Source organism: Anthonomus grandis, chromosome 15, assembly GCF_022605725.1.
Source record: "Anthonomus grandis grandis chromosome 15, icAntGran1.3, whole genome shotgun sequence".
Taxonomy (NCBI): domain Eukaryota; kingdom Metazoa; phylum Arthropoda; class Insecta; order Coleoptera; family Curculionidae; genus Anthonomus; species Anthonomus grandis.
In genome coordinates this window covers 12,599,333-12,621,304 of record NC_065560.1, presented here as the reverse complement: position 1 = coordinate 12,621,304, position 21,972 = coordinate 12,599,333, and the positions used below count along the sequence as shown (strand labels likewise).

Genomic DNA, 21,972 nt, shown 5'->3' with positions numbered 1-21,972 from the left:
CAAATACTAGATACGTTTCAAATAAAGGTAATATATTACTCATTAGTATATTCTCATATTAAGTATGGAATTTTGGGTTGGGGTGGGGCCTATGATGTACATCTAAAGAAGTTGGAGATAATGCAGAAACTTTTTCTAAAAATAATGTTTGGCAAGGAAAGGCGATATCCAAGCGATTTACTGTACAAAGAAAACCGCTTATTAGATAATCACCAAATCTTTCGTTTTAAGATGCTAACAAGGCAACACAAAAAGAGGACCGAACTGCAAAACATTACACACGATCACAATACTAGACATAAAAATAATAAGATAAATAAAACTGACAGGACATATAAAAGAATTGGGCAAAGATCTGTACAATTCTTGGGACCACATGTATACCGCTTCATTCCACAGAACTTACGAAATATTTTATATATTCCATCTTTTACAACAGGCCTAAAAAAATTACTGGAGCAAGGTAGAACAGCTTGCATAAAGTATATAAACTTATATAGATTCTAAACCTAATTAACAAAAATAATCAAGACAATTTTGAAGTTAGATAATAGTGAATATTGGGATCAATGCGTGAGAATTCGTTCATTGTATTACTGGGGTAAGGAAGGAAAAGGGAAAAAAAGGAGGGAAGGAAGGAAGAGGAACTACAATAAAATTTTGATATATAGACTTAACGCTAACATAAACATTAATTAAATGGGATAGATTAAAACAGGAAAAATAATCCCTAATATAATGGGGCACTCATTTATTATTAATATAAAGTTTGCTTATTGTTGTATATATTAATGCTATTATTAGGTATTGGGTAAATTTAAGTTATAAATCTAAACCCACGCACAAACCACTGGTTTCAGTGGGGTTTACTTATTATTTATTTCTTTACACGCTTTAGAATTAAGGAAAGTAATATAGGTTAAATTGTAATTTGGAAATAAATAAATTAATAAATAATTTTTTTTTTTTTGGGTCTTGGAGAAATTCTTTATGAACACTGGTTACGCGGCGCCGCCCCCAGTAGTGTGGGACTCAGTGTCGAGTCTGTTTCGTCCTATACCCACTAAAACTCCACCGCTGGGTGGTGCCTTGTGGCTCCCTACACTGCGGTCTGCTAAGAAGCAGTCCTATTGTGTCTCATATGTTTAGTCCCACAGGTTCAATTCTGTAGCTTCAAGGAAGTCCAGGATTGTGCCCAGTGGTAGATTTCTTCTACCCTCTGGTGAGGGTTTCTCTTCCCCCAGGCATGTTGCCCTGGTTTGATTAAATGCTTCACAGAAGCACAGTATGTGAAGAGTTGTTTCGTTGTCGTCCTCCTCATTGCATCCCCTACATAGCGAGGTAACTGATTTCCCTAGCGTATGCAGGTGTTTCCTGCTGGGTGCATGGCCTGTAAGTAGCCCTGCGACCCTTCGCAGTTGTTGTCTGGAGAGGCCCAGTATGTTCTCACCCTTCTTGAAGGGTGGGCTGCCTATAAGTTGTTTGGATTGTTCCATCTTTGGCAGCTGCTCCCAGTAGAATTTGTTCTGGTTTGTTAGCCAGTTGCCGATTTCCCTCTTCCAGGTCTTATCGCTGACACAACATGTTGGTTCAGGGCCTACCAGGCTGTTGCTGGCTCCCTGGGTTGCAAGTTGCAAGCCCTTCTTGCAGCCTTATTGTTGCCCATATTCTCTGCTAGGATTATCTCTGGCCTATTTTGCGCTTCGGCGAGGTTCCTGAGATCCTCCCAGCAGCTTTGCACAATCCTTGACTTAGTCTCGAACTGTTGTAGTGCAAGTGTTGCAGCCTGGTCTCCTGTGAAAATTGCGAAGGTTTTGCCTCTTGGCAGCCCTTCTCTCATCAGTTCGACACAGGTTTGTATTCCTATTATGCTTGCCTGTAAATTTGTTGTTTCGAGGCCCAGGTTTAGCATAAGTTGTCTGCCCTGTTGTTCGTCCTCCACCATGCCCACAGCTACCCCGATCTTGGATCGTTTGGTTGCCGTGTGCCATACTGAGTAACCTCTTTGCCTGAGCCTGTTCGCTTCTGCGTCCAGTGGTCCCCTTTTCTCTTTGATGACAAAAAGTTTGTCTAGGTATGTGACCTTGGTTCTGTCTGTTCTTAGGGCCAGGCGCCCAAGGTCCTGTATCTTGTCAAATAAGGCATTGTGCCCATCTTTCGATAGGATTGTTGCGCCATTTGACAGCAGTCTTTTCGCCCCCGTTATAGCTTCAGCCCGTACCACTAAGTGTAGCGGGCTTAGTCCTATCAGGTTCTCTAGAGTAGCAGTCGGCATTGTTGACATCGCTCCTGTTATGCCCAGACATGCTATTCGTTGTGTTTTGTTGAGTATCTGTATTACAGTCCTCTTTTCTGCCACATGCCACCATATAGGTGCTGCGTATGTAATGATGGGTCTAACCATTGTCGTGTACATCCATGTACCATTTTTGGTGACAGTCCCCATGATCTACCGAACATTCTCTTACAGTACATAAGAGTTTTCGTGGCTTTATTTGTAGCCTGGATTACATGTTTCTTGAAGCTGAGTTTTTTATCCAGGGTTATACCTAGATATTTGACCTCGTCTTCAAGTCGCAAATTTTCTCCATAAAATTTTATGTTTCTAATGGGCTCTAGTTTCCTTCTTTTGGTAAAGGAAACCAGAGTAGTTTTTGTGGGATTTACCCTTAGTTGTTCTTCCTCACACCAGTGCTCGACAGTAGTCAGGGCTCTTTGCATTTTTTCGAATACATGAGCCTGACTACCCCCTCGTGTAAGGATGACTATATCGTCAGCATATCCTATAGCGAGGATAAGCTGCCTCTCCAGTCGTGTCAGCAAGCTGTCCGATACAAGGTTCCACAGCAGCGGTGACAGTACGTGACAGTACCCCCTTGCGGTGTTCCCCTGCACACTTTGGCCTAAACCGTTGTGCTGTTGAGATTTGCTGCTACTTTCCTATGATTTAGCATTTGGGTTATCCAGCCGCCAATCATGGGATGTATTCCTCGTGCTGCTATCGCACGGTTGATTGAGTCATATGATGTATTGTCGAATGCTCCCTCAATGTCTAAGAAAGCTCCTAGGGCGATCTCTTTGTTGTTTAGAGATTGTTCGACCCTCTGGGTTATCTCGTGAATCGCTGATTCGCAAGATTTACCTGTTTGGTAGGCATACTGGTGTCGATGTAGAGGGTTGACCCGTAATACATTGTCCCTGATATGCCTTTCTATCAGCTTTTCCTCTGTTTTTAGGAGGAATGATGTAAGGCAGATTGGTCGGAAGGATTTAGGTTTCGCATAAGAGTCGCGTCCCGTCTTTGGTAGAAATACTACTTTTGCTTCCCTCCAACTCTCTGGTATATGCGCCGTGGCTAGACTTGCCCGCATTATTTTACATAGTGCAGGCAGCAGCAGTTCGCTACCCCGCTGTAACATGACTGGCATTATGCCATCCATTCCGGGAGATTTAAATGGTTTGAAGAAATTTATCGCCCATTTAACCTTCTCGTAGGTTACTACCTTTTTTGCTAGTTCCCAGTGTTCCCTGTTCGGAATGATAGGAGTTGGGTCCTGGGTATGTTCTGGTTGGTGGAGAATTTTCGATCCCGGAAAGTGCGTGTTCAGCATTAAGCCAAGCGTTTCTTCCTCGGTTGTCGTATATTCTCCATCGGGTTTTAGACAAGAGCCTAGGGTTTGTCGTGGCCCTTTGGATATTGCCTTGTGGAGTCTAGCATATGCTGGTGTCTCTGTTAGGTCCCGGCATAGTTTCCTCCACCCTTCTTTCTTTGCTCTTTTTATAGCATCATTGTACCTGGTTAAGTGTTGTCTGTATAGATTCCACTCGCCAGTTCTTTTGGCTCTGTTAAAAAGCTTTCTTACTGTCTTCCTTAGCTCGCCCAATTCTTGGTTCCACCATGAGTTGTTCCCTGCTTGACGCGGTTTTCTTAGTGGACATGAATTTTCAAAAGCAACTTTAATAGCCTCAGTGTAAATAAATAAATTAAGTAGAGTAAAAACTTATTCAAGGACTACAATGCTGAATAAAAGACTTCCCTCAGTTTCTATTTTAAGCATTGAAAAAGATCGGATTAAAAACATTGATCTCAATAATATTGCGGATACGTTTGCGAAGAATCATAACAGAAGAATCTTACTGCTTTAAATAACGAATTGCTATACGTTATAAGTTTGGACATTTCACGTTTTTTGTATCTTTTAATTGTAAATAAAATTTGTGTTTATAACCTTTCTTTCTGCGTATAATTATTTTAAATATTACCATACAACGCTATTTCAACGTAAGTTAAATTAAACGTAGGTAAGTACCACAGCAAAATGTAAAAGTAAGTGCCCCTCCTAAGTTTTTCTGGCCCTGTCTGGCTCCCCCTACCAGAAAACCCTGGCCTCGCCACTGCCGATGATGAGTTTTTCCATCGGAATCATTGCATCACTCTTAAAACGAGATTGGCATTTTATTTTGTGAAGAAAAGACTTCCTTCTAAAAAAGTATCTTCCGTATTAATTATTCACTCCCCTTCCAAAATAGACTTCTTTAATAAAATATATCTACTTAGTAGTTATTTCCATTAGGTCTTAATATTGCTAAATTAATTTTAAAATGCCCATTACCTTTTGTACCAGCGTTTGTAAGAAATATATTTAGGTTAAAATTTAAACCCAAAAAACTTTTAAGCGTAATACAGGCAATTTATTACATAAACGTGGAATGAATCTCATAAACCTAACATAAACATTATATAATTTAAAATATAAAATACTTCTACGCTATAAGGTGAATAACATTACTATGATAATATATAAATACCACAATAGCACGTACAGGTAATGTAAATATTATTCAAGAATGGTTTTATCGAAACTATTTTCCGAGTTTAACACTTTATAATCTTAACTATTACAAAATTGCCTAATTCTTGCATATCATATCATAAGCTTGGAATACATAGGGAGCCACCTCGACTGACCTCGATTTCAAGCTAAGCGTAGCGTAATTTAATCCTGGGGTGAGTTTTAACTCGAGCAATACCCAAATGTTATTGGTCAGTTTTAGGGATTGATACAACATATCTTGACCCTCCACGTTTCTTTTCGCAATAGTGAAAATGTTGTTTAGGGTCATTTTGTTAGACACTGAATCTGTAGTTCCTTTTACGTCGTTTAAGGTGTACTGGACCTAAGGATAAATGAAATAAGACAAAATTAAGTTTTAAATATTGCTTTAGTATAAGTACTTCATTAGCGGATGGGATATCCCTCCAAGTAGTCAAGAATACTCTTTTGTCCAACGTTCCATCTTCAATAAATAGGATTTGAATGGGTATTTGACAAGCATAGTAAAAAACATCAACGTTATTCTTTATGGCCACCTACATCAAAAAACACAATTTTAATGAAAAAGTACAATTTAAATTACTAATCTCTTACCTGTAAAGTAGTTAAAGGTTCCATCCTTTGTACAGGGCCCGTGGTATTTAATGGTAAACTATATTCGAGACATTGTCCAGGTTGCAGAGAAGTTATATTCATCGGAGCAGCCGGTGACAATCCGAAACTGTTTTTGTTAAACTGAATGGCGAAACCTGTCATAGCCTAAAAAAATCCTCTAACTAATAACGTTTCTGATATAAAGTCACTTTTCCATACCTGCATAGCTTTATTCGTTAACGTCATTTCCATGTAACTTTGCCCGGCTCTCCTAGAAAAGGTTCCTTGAATTTCTAAACCTTTACCCTTATCGGCTGGCAGCCAAAGAGACTGGAATTAAAATGATAAGTAGTAAAATACCAATAGTAAAATAGTAAATAACCTAAATAATATAAACACGACTTTACTTTTGGTGGAGTATACATGGTGGGAGCGGTGGTAATTCCAAATATGTCCCCAAGAAGTCCCGTGGTAGACGGTGCTGCTCCCCCGCTAATCTCCGGACCTCCACCTAACTATAAATATATTTTTAAGTCACATAAACACAAAAACAAAAAAACAAAAGACGCAGTTTGGTAAATTATTGAGTTAAAAATTTACCAAAACATCTAGGCCACCGCCCAACAAGTCCACATTGCTGGTGGGCGCAGCGACCGGAGCCGGAGTGGGAACAGTAGGTCCACCCAGGTCCATAGACAATAAATCGCCAATGAGACTTTCTTGATTTGGAATAACTGTGGCCTCTTGACTTGGAGCCTCTTCTAAACCTTGACGAGCTGGAAGAGATTTCCTGATACCTAAAAAGCCGAACGTTTCACTAAGATTAACAAAGAACTAAAGACAATATCTTTACCGGCACTTCTACCCTCAACAAAAGCCGTCGGTGGTTTATGATAGACACTAGCAAGTGAGGAGATATGACAGATAAGTTCGTCTAATAGAGTGGGTTCTAACAAATCAGTTTCTTCAGATATTAATGGCTTGTCGGCCAATACAACTTCTTTTGCTGCTGCTGGATCGGTACTTAATAATCTGGTCAACAAAAATATTATGATTTCTGAAAAAAATAGGTGTTATATTTTCTAACAATACCTCCAGTAAATAAAGCCTCTATCCCTCAAATCTGGATTGTCGGAGTCTTGAGTGGCCAAGCTCAAAACATGTTGTACCAGTCCTTGAGTGTGTTGAGGCCTCTTTAAAAATAGTTTCACGACTGCTGTTAGTAGTTGCAGCTGAACTTGGGCGTTTTCATCAGCAAAACCTAATAAAAACAGTTTGTATAGCTATCACTATAGAACTCTCCAATATGGTAAATATTGAACAGTTCAATTTATGACAAACCTTCCAAAAAGCTATCCAAAAGTTCGTCAGCATTATCGATTCTTTCGGCATACTCTCCGATAATCCATACCATAGAGGCTCTGGCCTCTGGCTCGTCCAGGGTGTCTAAGTTTTCACACAACGTACTGATGATGCTTTCGTATTTATTAGGGTATTTTCTAGTAAATACATAAGGAAATCATTATTATTTGGAAATTTTATCCAGAGTTTAATTATTTAGTAAAAGTCAAAATACGCTTTCCTTGTCCACAAAATTAATTGTTTTTGACAAATCTAAGAAAATAAAGTATAGATATGTTAAAATGCTCAAAGTCGCATAAATCCACACTAAAATACTAAGATTAAAGCATACTGTACATAAATTATAAAATATAAATAATAACATTTACGTTATTGAATACATCATCATCTCGAGCCACTGTTGAACCTCTGAAGGTTGCTGTTTAAGCCTTTATCAAATTCCGCCACATATTTTGATCTTGTGCTAGATTGGAATCAGTTCCTACAATTCGTTTTATATTATCTGCTAGCCTGTGGATGGTTTGCCTGTACTTCTAAAATCTTCTATCATGGTTGCCAATCCCTACTCTTTTTCGTTCATCTAACATCTATCATTCTGGCCATTTGAAGAATTCACGCCATTTCAGATGATGAATAGTTTCAACAGCGTCTCGTACTCCTGTTTTGTATGGTGTGATTAGGCATTTTATCAAAAAGCTGGATTCCTAGCACTGCTCTTTCCATTTTTCGTTGCATCACCTGTATTTTGTGAACATTCTTCTTCATTTTCGTTAGCGTTTTCGCGTAACGCACTTGGACTTTAGTACTGTGCTTAACTTGCCAAAAGCCGCTCACGTTGAGAATATTTTTTGTCGAATCTTGTGTGTTTGGTTGGCTTGTTCGATGTTAATTTAGTGTTCTAAATATTTATATATGTATGTTTGTTCTAGACTTTAATTTTTAATGTGTTAGGACCAGATAATTTAGTTTTCCAGATTTCTAAATTATGTTCTAATTTATTTAAACTCGATGAGTCTATTCATCCATATCTCGTCAGTCTATTCGTTTGTCTATCTCTCTGTGCGTTTATTTAGTATAAATACGATTTGGTACCGGATTTAAGTGAACCATGTCTAACTCTATAGAGACACCTCGACGAAAGAATCTACTTTCAGCAGAATGGTGCATCTCGCCACTAGGCGGCCTATGTATATATCATTTTTTACAAAATAAATTAATTGGACAATGGAGTGGCAGGAAAGACTGCCTGATTTAACTCTATTACATTATTATATTTGGGGTTTCCTCAAAAAGCAAAGTGTATTTTAAACAAACATTACATGTTGTTTTTAATTTAAAAACTGGTTTTGCTCTAATATGCACATATTTTTTCTAAATATAACCTTTTCTTTATCTCTAATAATTAGCGAGATATATTGTCATGAATTTTGAACAGAGTGTCCCAAATTCGAGGGTAAATATTGGAATCTCGGAAACCGTAAGAGTTACAGAGTCGGTTAAATGGAGGCAAAATTGCGCAATTTAGAGCTTAATAAAATGACGTTTACAAAATTTTAAAATTCTGCATACTTCGTCGTTTTTACCTTCTACCGACTCCGGATATCTCCGGAAGTATCCGGAATTTTACAATTTTTTAAACGTCATTTTATTAAGCTCTAAATTGCGCAACTTTGCCTCCATTTAACCGACCCTGTAACTCTTACGATTTCCGGGACACCCTGTACACCTTAAATTTCAACCTCCTGCCTCATGCTTAATTCGAATATTCCGCGTTTTTCTTCATATGACTCGGTCAGTGTTGTAACTACCTGCAATATCAATTATTCATATTTATTTTTCAAGTAGTTCCAATGGCTGCGAAAGGTGCGCTCTAGTCGCGTTGTAAACGTGAGGGTATATCTGGTATAAATGCGATTAAATCCTCTTAAAATAAAAGGTGGAGGTGTATTAATTTACATTAGAGACTTTATTAATGCCAAAAAACTTAGATTACAGTACAATTCAGTTGAGCAATTGTTTTTAGCTTGTAATGTGGGCGGGAGTAGTTTTGTAATTGGAGGGGTGTATATCCCACCTAGGTCCAATACGGATTCTTATGAGGGACATTGTCAGTCAGTTGATATTCTCAGACAACAATTTTTAAACTCTGACTTTGCTGATGCTCTTTGGGAAAATGATGACTTTGGAACTGTTGTTAGATGCCCACCTAACTCATGTGGATTAATACTTGGGGAGTTTTATTCTTACCTTAACTCTTTTCAAAGGAATTTTATGCCAAATGATAGAAATACCTTTCTTGATCTCACTTTTACAAATAGGAATGATCTAGTGGTGAGTGAAGCTGCTGTGACTGTGTTTTTGATGAATCTGTCTATCATAAGCCTTATCATTTTGAATTAACTTTTAACAATGGTAAAGAAAAAACTTTAAATTTTGTACAGTTCTTCTATGACTTTAGAAATGCAAATTATTTGGGTGTTAATAGTTATTTGTGTGGAGTTGATTGGGACTATGTTTTGAATGTAATTAATATTGATGATGCGGTTTCAGAGTTCTATCATATATTGAATATGGCTATAGCTTTGTTTGTGCCTCTTAAAAGATTCAAAACCTCGTCTTTTCCCAGTTGGTTTTCAGGGGAGTTAAAGTACTTGATCCAGCAAAAGAAAATTTCACATACAAAAGATCAGTCTAGTCATACTGTTGCAGACTACGAAGTCTTTTCAGATCTTAGAGCTAGGTGCAAAACTCTAACGGAGACTTGTTACCAGAACTTTATTTCAAATTTGGACCAGTTACTTTATACAAACACCAAAAGTTTTTGGTTTTGATTTTGATAAAAGGTTCGGTGTGAATAAGTAAAACAAAACATTAGAGAAGAAATATGTTTATTCAATTTTATTATACACTTACTTCTTATCTTATTTTCTTAGTTGTACAGGGTGTTCCTTAAAGGCATTATACATAGAGTGGGTGATTTTGGGACGAGTTTCAAGAATTTTTTTTGCATGAACGTGTGTTCTTCCTAATTATTTTTGAGATAAAGACATGTTTATGAAATGTGGAACATATTTTCTATAAATAAATATGCATTTTTGTTTAATTTAAAAATTAGATTGACATGGTATAGTTTCGTAAGTGTCGATACCTTACTTAAAATTAATGAATGACAAAAATTAACCATTATATCACAGATTTAACTAGCTAACGCAATTGCGTTAAATCTATAATAAATCTGTGATTATATAAATTAGATAAATTAAAGACTTCCAAAAGTGTTGAAATCACTTTAGAACTCATTTCGTATAAAAGGATTTTATCTTTATTATCTCAATCCTTTATCTTTGTATCACTTTTTGACATTTCCTAAGAAAAAAAGACTTTGTTCAAAGAAGGAAAATTAGGCATTATAACAGAAACGTCTTTATTAAATATTATTATACAGTATTAGCTTTTTTTATGTATCTTTTTTTGCCATTTTCAAACTTTAATAACGCCATTTTTTTGATAGGATCAACATTTGTTGGATTTTTTTTTAGAAACCGTGCAAATTTTTCATCCTTGCCCTTAGCAATAACATTTACTCTTTTACTCCAAAAGAACAACGTATATATCGACCAATTCTCGTTTTCCTATTTGAAATTTCTGGAATAATACAATCGACTTCAGGATATAATGGCATTACGCCAGGTATTATTTATCCTGTTATAAAACACCTTAGAGTATCTAACGCCCCTTGGGTTTGATCCTCCTCGCAATTTGAGTTTGGTGATCGTGACGACAAAAAATTACTAACTATTAATGCTTTAAATGATTTTTTAAAAAGAGATACAGAGGCATTGATATTTCTTATACCATGTGCCCTAACTAAGCCAAAAAAAATTTCCAATGGATCTTGGTTAATTTCCCTCAAACACAGAAAAAACTTAGGATTGTCCTTCAAAATTATTTTTTTTACCTGAATAAAACTTTGTAAAGTGAAAATAAGATTAGTTAATGATGTACAGTAACTAATTTATTATTCTTTTTATCATGATACCTCATACTTTTAAGAAGGCTTATTTTTTCTAGCCAATATTTCTCGTGCACTGATAAAGCCGTGAGAGCCCCTTAAGGGGTTTGCTGGACGGGGCTACCTTGCAGTGAGAGTTGCAGCTGTCAAACAGCTGATCCAATAAAAGGATAAGTTCTGCAGTATCCATGGCCTTTCTTGGCAAACCTTGAGCATCTTTTATATCTGTAAGACATTAATTGTTGTTATTAAATACATATAACAAATATAGTTAAACAAAAACTTACCCCACTTAGCAATCCTATACATTAAATATCCTACTTTATTGCTAAAGACTTGGGTGCAATGGGACACCTTCATTTTGTTCATCTTTTCAGGAAGGACATGTGCAGCTGACAATGTGGGACATATTCTGTTTTCTTCATCCAAGTCCAACAAATAGAATTGAACAATGTGTTCCCACTTGGCCACTTTCCTCTTACCCTCAACTTCAAAAATTAGGTCTTTCGTCAAAAGATTATTGCGAATTCCTTTAAATAAGTGGGGAATGTCGTAGACATGGACAATTTTATCTCCGTTGGAGATATAATTATATATAATATATCTCCGATGGCGATTATCAACATTGTGTTTAATACATTCTTCTGCTGTATCTTTCAAAAGTGAATTGATGGCAGCCCGATTATTTTGACCTTGGTCACAAATCGAACAAATAACCTTAAAGCCAACTCTCCGGCATTCTCTAATTACATCAACCAGCAATTTTTTAAGCTCTAATCCTTTGCTCGGCCCATTAGAAAATGAATATCACAGAACAGAAGGTCTTTGCAATAAAAATTTATTTGGTCATAAATAAGACTGTCTAGAAGTTTTGGGATGGCAAACTGTACACACACTCCTGTAATTGATCATTTCATTAGCAGCACCACATTTAAAAATAGGCGTAATAAAACTGAGTTTCCACTGGGATGGAAAAACTGTCAAGTCTAAAGACCTACTGAATAAAATAAAGAGGGGGTAATAGAGGGCACATACACATTTTCTCAAAAAATAATTGGGTATACCATCAGGGCCAGCACTAAGTTTAAGGGGTAATCGAAAGATCTTATCAAAAATGAATCCAATAGATAATTTAGGATTTGGAATAACCATGTTTACACCAGCCTGCCGAGAAGGTAAGACATTATTATCTCTATTATAGACAGTAGAAAAAAACCTGGCAAACCCCTCTGCAATTTGTTCACAACCTGCAAACTCCCCATCATTATAGGTCATCAAATCAGGAAGCCTATTCGTTGCTCTCCTGTTATTAAACTTATATTTATATAAGTTATATGTGTTCAAAAGATAAATTGCTTTCATACGAAATAATTTAACGTGCTTTGAACACTTTTAGACTTTCTTGAAAACAAGAATTTCGAAAATAGTAAGTGCAATACAGGATTTAATAAATTCGAATTTCCCGCCATTTCAAGTTAGTTACGGGCCCACACACTAGCGGAGCTGTAACTTATTTCCAACCTTTACACGTGAGAAACTTCTCTATTGGTGGTTGCTTTGTGAAATTGATTAAACACAGCGAGCGCGGACTATAAATAGGTTGCGACCGGCATATGCTGCGTTCTCGATTTTGCTTGCTGGATATCGATCGGACGCTAACTTCACACACATCAAATATTTGTGTTTCGTAATTGTCAATGTCAAAGTCAAGCGTCGTTACAGCCACTGGGACCGGGTAACCCAATTTTTCCATTTTATAGCAAAAAAATAATATGATATAATCCAAATATTTATACAAAAACCCATAAAACTACTAAGCAAACATTTTCAGCTTATTGGCATATAATAAAATTCAATAGCCTATTAAAATTATTGCCTAACATTCCACATCAGCAGGTTCCACCCTATCCAGCACAAGCATCCTCTGTTTAAAATGCCTTCCCGAAAAGCCCCCATTGACGAAGCTCTGCTAGCACAAAGATTAGCTGAATTTACTCCTGAGCCACTGGTGAAATACCACAGTCAAAAATCGAAACATGAAATTGAAATCCCAGGTATTGTGGAAGATGATAACACCATTGACTTAGCAAAAACTAACTTTTTAAATATTTTAAATAATGAGGATATTAAAAAGAGGTGTGAAGCAACTATAAGGAAGTATGGTGTTGGTACATGTGGACCGAGAGCCTTTTATGGTAAGTAATTCTATCTTTAATTATTGATATGAGATATTTAATCATCACTACCAACTAACTCTTCCTGTGTTCGAGAACAAGAGTTTAATAGAATAGAATTTATTAATAGAATAGAATTAATAGAATTTGTTATAGCATTAAGGTAAAGGTCTAGTTTTGCAACTTTTGTGAAAATTGGACCTAAAATTATAAGAAAACATTTAAAATGTCTGGAAAGTTCACAATTTCATGTAGACATTTTTTGCCAAAAAAAAAAAAACAAGAACATTTTGACATTTAATCACATCTGATCTGACAATTATAGGAATAGGGTTAAAATGTGTGTAATTCCAATTTAATCACCCAACCTGACTAAAAAACCATTGAAATAGTTTTAGTTTTGACCTTTGTTGTGCAGAAAATTCTGATGATATGATCTATGAGGAATATTTTTATGATTTTGGTAAGGGAGATTACATAGCAATTAATGATTGTCTTGCTGGGATAGACTGGAATCAATTGTTTTTGGGAGAGACATCTATTGATGTCATAGTTTCAATTTTCTATAATGTGATCTATTCTTCAATGGAAAGGTTTATTCCTCTAAAGAGGTACAAGAGTTCTTCTTTTCTATGTTGGTTTTCTTCAGAGCTTCGCAGTTTGATCATAGAAAGAAACAAATTCACAAAAAGTTTAAAATTCTGCAATTAACTTATATGAAAGTCACTGCCATACTGTTGACATTCTCAGGCAAGAATATTCAAGCTGTGATTTTTATATTTTTGGTGATTTTAATGTACCTGATTCAAGTTGGGGGAATGACGACAATGGTGTGGTGGTGACTTGTCCTTTAAACTCGGCGGGTCTAGTTTTAGGTCAGCATTATGCTTATTTGAGTTTTTATCAGAATATTACAATTACATCAGAATATTACAATATTTAGAACTAATTTTTTCAAGCAAGCAAACTCTTGCTGTAATGGAAGCAGTTGATTGTCTTTTTGATGGATCATTAAATCACAAAGGGTATAATTTTGAAATAGATTTTAGTTGTGAAACTCAGTCGAATTTAAACTATGTAGAGTTTTATTATGATTTTAAAATGGGTGATTATATTGGTATTAATAATTACTTATGTGGAATTAATTGGGACTTGGTTTTAAGCTCAGCAGACATTAATATAGCAGTCTCACATTTTTATCATATACTGGATATGGCTATAGCTCTTTTTGTTCCCCTAAAGAGATACAAAACTTCAAAGTTTCCTAGTTGGTTTTCAGCTGAATTAAGATATTTAGTTAGGCAAAAGAAAATTGCACACAAATGCTACAGGGTCAGTCATAATGTGGCAGATTATATTACTTTTTCAAACATTAGGTCTAGATGTAAAACTTTGACTGATATTTGTTATGATAATTATATTTTAAACTTAGACCAACTACTCTACACTAACCCTAAAAGTTTTTGGTATAACATAAACAATAAAAGATCAATTAATAAACTTCCTAATTTAATGTATTATAATGATAATGAGTTCGTTGGCTGTGAACAGATAGCTGAAGGTTTTGCCCAGTTTTTTTCAACAGTCTAAAGTCCTATTAATAATATAAACAATAATGGTGCTTTTATCAATCAGCAAGCAAAGTTAAATATGACCATTCCTAATCCCACCCTTTCCGTTGGGTTGATTTTTGATAAAATTACCAAGTTGCCACCCAAAGTTAGTTCAGGACCCGATGGCATTCCGAATTATTTTCTAATAATGTGTGTATGTACTATTTCATACCCTCTTTTTATAATTTTTAAAAGATCTTTAGATTCTGCAATTTTTCCAACCTTGTGGAAACATAGTTTTGTAATGCCAATTTTTAAATCTGGCGACAATAGCAAAATCAAGAATTACAGAAGTGTTTGTATACAATCAGCCATTCCGAAGCTCCTGGACAGTCTTATCTATGATCAATTATATTTTTATAGTAAAGAGTTGTTACTTAGCGAACAACATGGATTTATTTCTGGAAAGTCTACTGTGACTAATTGGTTAGTGTTTCAGCAGAATCTGTTGAATGCCTTGGAGAGGGGATGTCAGATGGATGTAATCTACACCGACTTCTCCAAGGCGTTCGACAGAGTTGACCATGGTATTTTGGCAAAAAAATTGGATATTTTTGGATTTTCTAATCTTATGGTGAATTGGTTTGTAAATTTCCTGTCAGGGAGGACCCAGCAGGCACGAATAGGTAATGCAAGATCAAGCTATATTAATGTCACTTCAGGTGTTCCACAAGGTGGGCACTGTTCACCTTTGCTCTTTAATATTTTTGTGAATGATATTGGTGCCTGTTTTGAGAACAGTGACTTCCTTTTATTTGCTGATGATTTGAAGTTTTTTAGAGAGATTTTATCAATACTTGATCAGATTTTGTTGCAAAGTGATTTGGATAGATTGAATGAGTGGTGTGTTAACAACAATTTGTTTTTGAATGTAAGCAAATGCAATTATATAAGTTTTCTCAAGTGAACTAAAAAGGTTGTCACTTCAAATAACATTCAAGGAAGTACACTTCAATATTGCAGCATAGTTAAAGATCTTGGTATCTCGTTTGATGTTCATTTAAACTTTAATGCACACATAAACAATATTGTTCTCAAATCCTCTAAGAATCTGGGTTTTGTACTAAGGAACTGTAAAGAATTTTCTATAGAGACCTGTAAGAGGTTATACATGTCATTGGTTGTTTCATTGCTGGAATATGGCTCAGTTATATGGTCGCCCTTTTACATGAATAATTGCTTGTCCTTGGAAAGAGTTCAGAACAAATTTATTAGGTTTTGTCTCTATAAACTTCGAATAAGAATTCCGGATGATCATGTTTATGATATTGTTTTAGAAATGCTTGATATGAAGACATTGAGACAAAGACGGATATATGCAGATTTAATTTTTTTGTATAAATTATTGAATGGTCAGATAATTTGTCCAGAACTTCTGATGACAATACAATTTAATATTCCATCTAGGAATTTAAGGCAGTATCGTGTCTTTTCATTACCATTTCATAGCGCCAATTATGCATTACATGCTCCTATTGAAAGAACTCTAAGAATTGTCAATACTAGGGAGGTTGAAATTTTGGGCATTTCCTTATCTAGATTTAAGAGTCAAATAAGAGAAATTGTTTAATTTTTTTTTTTTAGTGCAATACTGAATATTATACTTTAGTAGGGTATGTTTTTAGTATTTTTAGAATTCTGTTATATTGATTTAAGTTATAAAACTATTTTCGGTATTTTACTGTTAAGTATGGTTAGGTTCAATTGATTTTGTATTTAACTTACTGTTGTAATGGGGTTGATCCCGTAAAATAAATAAATAAAAATTAGTGGTCAACAGCAGGAATATGATGAATTTGTATTTTTGAGACATCAATGTGAGTACTTAAGAGAGTTGTGCCATCAACAATATATTAATAATATGGAAATGAATCTCGCTAGCAATCCGAGGTACTTCTGGTCATATATTCATAATAAAAGAACTGGTTTTAGCCTTCCCTCCAGAATGACATACAATAACAGGATTAGTATGAATATCTCAGATACTGCGGATATGTTTGCAGAATACTTTATCCTTCTATTCGGATGAGCAAGTCAATGACATTCCATCTTTTGATTTTGATAAATCAATTTGTCTGAGCAATTTAACTCTGTCAACGCAGGATGTTTATGAGGTTATTACTTCCTCTAAGAATAAGCTCTGCTCTGGACCAGATGAGATTCTGGCATTCTTCCTAAAGAAATGTGTTTGTGTTCTTACGAAACCAATACTGTTCATTTTTAACAAATCTCTAGGTACTGGTTCTTATTCCACTCTCTGGAAGAGAAGTTTTCTAAAACCCATTTTTAAATCTGGTAGTAGAAATGAAATTTCCAATTATCGGGCTGTGTAAAACCAATCTGAGTTGCCAAAGCTGCTTGACTGCCTGGTCAGTCATAGGATTGCCTGGAGTTTTAAATCTTTATTTAATCCTGAGCAATTTGGATTTATAAAAGGCAGATCTACTGATGCTAATTTGGTGCTGTATGTCAACTACCTCTACCGCTGCTTGGAGAGGGGACTTTAGGTTGACTCAATATATACAGATTTTTCCAAGGCTTTTGATAGGGTTAACCATGGGGTACTTTTGCAGAAGCTTAGGGCTTTAGGTATTGTGGGGCCTCTTCTTCAGTGGATCTCGGGATTCATCAGAGGTAGAACCCAGATTGTTAATCTTGGAGGTACATGTTCCTCTGAAATTTTGGTGCCATCTGGGGTGCCACAGGGCTCTCACTCAGGCCCTGTTTTGTTTTGCCTCTTTTTGATTGATTTAGTTTGGAAACTTGAAAATTGTCATGAGCTAATATTTGCTGATGATGTGAAGCTATTTAGGCCTATCACATCCCTTTCCGATGCTGTGCTCCTGCAAAAAGACCTTAATTTGTTCTTTGATTGGTGCCACTTGAATCCCTTAATATCAATAAGTGCCGTAAGATTACTTTTTCTAAGCACAGAAACTCTATTGCTTTTCTTTATAAAATAAATAATGTAGCAATTGGTGTCAAAACAGATGTTTCTGACTTAGGAATATTTATTGACTCCAGGTTGCCTTTCAAAAGTCCCATCAATCAGGTGACTGGTAGGGCAATGAAAATGCTGGGTTTTATTCAACGGTCTACAACTGATTGTCTGTGAACTGATTTGTCTTTGTTCACTTTTAGATTACTTTATTGCTCTCTTGTTAGGCCCATCTTGGAGTATGGCTCAATTGTGTGGTCCCTGTCATATAACTGCTACATTGAGCAGATTGAAAAAACTCAAAATAAATTTTTAAGGGTGGCTGCTTTTAGATGTGGTTACAGGAGACAGGAGTATTACTATCAGTGGGTCAGAGATAACCTGAACTTACCCACATTAGTCACGAAGAACATTACTCAACTTATGTTTTATGCATAAGGTTTTAAATGCTACTATAGATTGTCCCGAGTTATTGTCTCTTTTTAAACTTAGGTGCCTTCCAGACTGAATAGACAATATTTTCAGTCCCATTCCACGTATTAATGAGCCAATTATATAAATGGCTCGAAGTGCTAATGGTCTGTCAGGACAGATAAGCTTTTTTTGATTCTAGGATTACATCTTTTAAGGGGCAGTTAAAGAATATTATTTCATAGAGGCTTTAATTAATTAACTCATCTACACCTTTCATTGATTTATAGATAGTTTTGTATCTGAATATATACATATGGGTATGCTATGTAACACTTTTGTAAATGGATTCCGTAAATAAATAAATAATTTTTTCGAGAGAATTACTCATTATCGTAAAACTATAGTATAGGAATGTTTCCTCACATCTTAAAACTAGACCCTACTTTTCCATACTTTTAAGTGTGGGTTTTAGAAAAGTTGGTATGGGTTGGATTATTGTTCCAGGTACAATTAAACAGTGCAAATGTCAAAATTAATTATATTTTTGAAAAAATCTAATTGAAAATTTGCTAATCCTTCATCAGAATATTGTCCAGTAAAATTAAACACATTTCAAGCCTTTGCCCATAATTTTAAGTGTAATTTTTTAGAAAAGTTGCTATACTACATCTTTACCAGCATTAATGAGTTTTTCTTTATATAGTTTTATGATAGTATAGTGGTATAAGTAAAATCTGTATTGTTGTGATGAATTAATAATGAGTTACATATTTTGTGGTTTTTCCTAGATAGTTTATCAAAGTCTTATATATTTATTTAAACATTTAACACATAAAATATTAAAAATATTATATGATGTAATTAAACGTTTATTTTTTTATATTTCCAGGTACAACCGATGTACACCTTGAACTTGAAGAGCACATTGCAAAATTTTTAGGAATGCAAGAATCAATAGTTTATTCCTACGGTTTTGTCACCATATCAAGTTCCATTGCCGCATATTGCAAAAAAAGCGATATTGTGTTTACAGACAAAAATTGCAATGTACCAATACAGCAAGGGTTACAAATGGCCAGAAGCAGAGTACGTATTTTCAAACGTTTTTTTGAAAGAAAATAATATTTAAATATGACTTAGGTAATATACTTTGATCATCAAGATCCAAAATCATTCTCTGATGCAGTAGGAAAGGTTGTTCAACAAGAAAATGAAATGAAAAAGAAATTCAGAAAATTTCTAGTTGTCGAAGGTGTATCCTGGAAAACTGGACAAGTACTCCAATTACCTGAGTTTCTAAAGGTCTGTGAGGATAACAAAATAAGGGTGTTTTTAGAGGAAACTTATTCTATTGGGGTTTATGGAGAAAATGGGAGAGGTTTAATGGAACATTTTAATATTGAGCCTTGGAGATTAGATATGGTTATTGCCACTTTGGAGGCAGCCATTGGATCTATTGGTGGATTTTGTGCAGGTACGGAACATGCAAAATAATTTTTAGTTTCATAATTTTCTTTATTCTTGGAAAATTGTTCGTTAATTTTAATATGAGTTAAGGGAACTTTATATATCCTATTAACCAGTTTAATTTAATTTAATTAAAAGGAAACGTTTCCTTTTTTTTCAGGATCTCATACTACAATAGAACACCAACGTCTCTCGGGTAGCGGCTATATTTTCTCAGCCTCATTACCAACTTTCCTAGTACAGGCTTGTATTGAGTCAATAAACCTACTTGAAGCTAAACCACACCACAAATTAAGAAAACTGGCACAAAACACACATGATATGCTTCTTGACATTGGTTTTGAAGTGCAAAGTGATCCTATATGTCCTTTTAAGGTATTTAATGTGCCTGTTGATAAACCAGAAAGTAGAAAACTGAAGGAACAAATGATTCATGAATATTGCAAGCATAATGGCCTACATTTTATTTTAAACGATGACAGTTTGGTGATTAATTTAAATGTGGTTCTGTTTGAGGATAAACAGAGATATGGAAAAATCGAAGACATTTTGAAAAAAGCATATGGAAAAGTGATGGAAGGTTAGGTGATATTATATCTTTAAATCATGTTGAAAAATGCACAATCAGCACATTCCTTAAAAACTAAAATGTTTAAGCCAAAAATATGAGCTGTTAAGTAGTATTTATATGTTATATAGTATTATGTATGTCAATCAGCTTGCAAATGACTAGTTATACAACATTTTTAACAGTTGTTGGGTATTATGGTAAAAGTAAAGTTTATTTATGCTTTTTAACGTATTTCATTTACCAAAACTCCTTTTCCTGTCTTTCTTATATTGTGTCCTTGGAATAGGAGAAAAAGTATTTAGATTGTTAAAAATAATCAAATATACCCAAGGGAGAAGTCAATATTCAAGTAACGGAATTTAGGAAACATACTCTTTATATTTCTTGGTGTCACGCCAGGAAATGTGTTTACTATTCATACAAAAAATAGTGTTGAAACGTGCCAGAAATTAATAGTAATTACCATTATAATAAGGAGAAAACTTAACCTCTGAATTAAAATTTCAAATGCATCGTCTATTTGTCGGGTTACATGTTTTTTCCGGCATAATCAGACCTAATCTAAATTAAAATTTAGCATCCTAATTTAATATTAAAACTATGTACCTAATGGCTAAACATCACTTTTACAGGCAACATTTACCTCATTAAAATTAAATGACACACACTAAACCTAACCACCTACGTAAATATACGGGGTGTTTCAGAACTATGGGATCAAACTTCTGAGGGTTGTTCAGTGCAACAGAAGAATCCATTTGAGTATGGGAACCCATGTCCGGAAATGCGTCACTACGACCCTAAGACGCGTTAAAATTTATAAAAAACATTAATTACCTAATTAGGATCTGCTGCATTTATTTCTACCTTTTGTACATGATAGCATAACAACAATTGTTAAAAATCAACGCTTATCAATGTCAATTCTCAATGTCATGTTTAAAAATTTTATAGCTTACAATTTTTAAACATTTATTGCTAATGGAAAACTTTACAAATCAAGAATTGGCGGATATGCATTTGGCATACGGAGCAGCAAACTGCAATGCATGAGCAGCATCGCGGTGGTATCATGAACGTTATCTCGAACGACAGCATCCTGGATACAAAAAGTTTATTGCGGTTCATCGGCGGCTCGCTGAGACAGGTATATTTAAGACCAAGATGCATGATACTGGTGTTGCTCGAACCGTAAGAACGGTCGAAGTTGCCGATGAACCATCAAATAGCACACGTGACGTCGCTAAGAATATGAATACGAGTAACGCTTCTGTCTGGCGGGTACTACACGAGCAACAACTCCATCCTTACCACTTCCAGAAAGTTCAAGGTATGACTGCAGCCGATTATCATCCTAGAGTTCAATTTTGTCGATGGCTTCTGGATCACATCATTGCACAACCAAATTTTTTACGATATGTTTTGTGGACCGATAAAGCCTCTTTCACAAGAGACGGTATTTTTAATAGTAGGAATAGCCATGTTTGGGACGAAGAAAATCCTTATGCAATTTTTCCAAGAAAACATCAGAATCGTTAGTCTGTCAACGTATGGGCAGGCAATGTTGATGATTATTTAATTGGGCCATACCTTCTACCGGAACGGTTAACAGGACCTATTTTTCTGGGTTTCTTGGAGGAAGTTCTCCCAGAACTCCTTGAAAATGTGCCACTAAACGTTAGACACCAAATGTGGTTTCAGCATGATGGAGCGCCGGCTGACTTTGCTGTACAAGTACGCGAGTATTTGGCTCAGCGGTTTGGGCACCGTTGGATTGCCACAGGTGGAGCAGTTTCTTGGCCTTCTAGGTCACCCGATTTAACGTCGCTCGATTTTTTCTTGTGGGGACATGTAAAGTCTTTGGTCTACGAAACTCCAGTAGAATCAGAGCTAGACTTAATTGGACGAATAACAGCAGCATTTGAAATCATTCAAAACGAGGATCAAATTTTTAGTGTAGTCCGCCGAAATCATGTGCGGCGTTTAAATCGG

The 21,972-nt window shown here is 35.4% G+C and overlaps 2 protein-coding genes across 2 annotated transcripts in view; one reads left to right on the top strand and one right to left on the bottom strand.

The window, feature by feature from the left end:
* Positions 1-4,670: 4,670 nt before the first annotated feature.
* The window catches only part of LOC126745019 (AP-1 complex subunit beta-1), a 48,969-nt gene continuing 31,667 nt past the window's right edge, over positions 4,671-21,972 (bottom strand). Inside the window, exons 11-19 of the mRNA XM_050452669.1 lie at positions 6,771-6,928; positions 6,522-6,690; positions 6,283-6,461; positions 6,030-6,226; positions 5,837-5,944; positions 5,649-5,759; positions 5,430-5,594; positions 5,237-5,371; positions 4,671-5,178 (exon numbers count right to left, since the gene is read on the bottom strand). Coding sequence (XP_050308626.1) covers positions 4,912-5,178; positions 5,237-5,371; positions 5,430-5,594; positions 5,649-5,759; positions 5,837-5,944; positions 6,030-6,226; positions 6,283-6,461; positions 6,522-6,690; positions 6,771-6,928 — 1,489 coding nt within the window. The 3' untranslated portion in view covers positions 4,671-4,911. The remainder of the gene's footprint in view (positions 5,179-5,236; positions 5,372-5,429; positions 5,595-5,648; positions 5,760-5,836; positions 5,945-6,029; positions 6,227-6,282; positions 6,462-6,521; positions 6,691-6,770; positions 6,929-21,972) is intronic.
* LOC126745025 (serine palmitoyltransferase 1) lies at positions 12,498-20,202 on the top strand. The gene is made up of 4 exons (XM_050452675.1): positions 12,498-12,998; positions 18,832-19,028; positions 19,083-19,416; positions 19,570-20,202. Exons 1-4 carry the CDS (start codon positions 12,737-12,739, stop codon positions 19,992-19,994), a joined length of 1,218 nt encoding a protein of 405 aa, XP_050308632.1. The 5' UTR covers positions 12,498-12,736; the 3' UTR covers positions 19,995-20,202.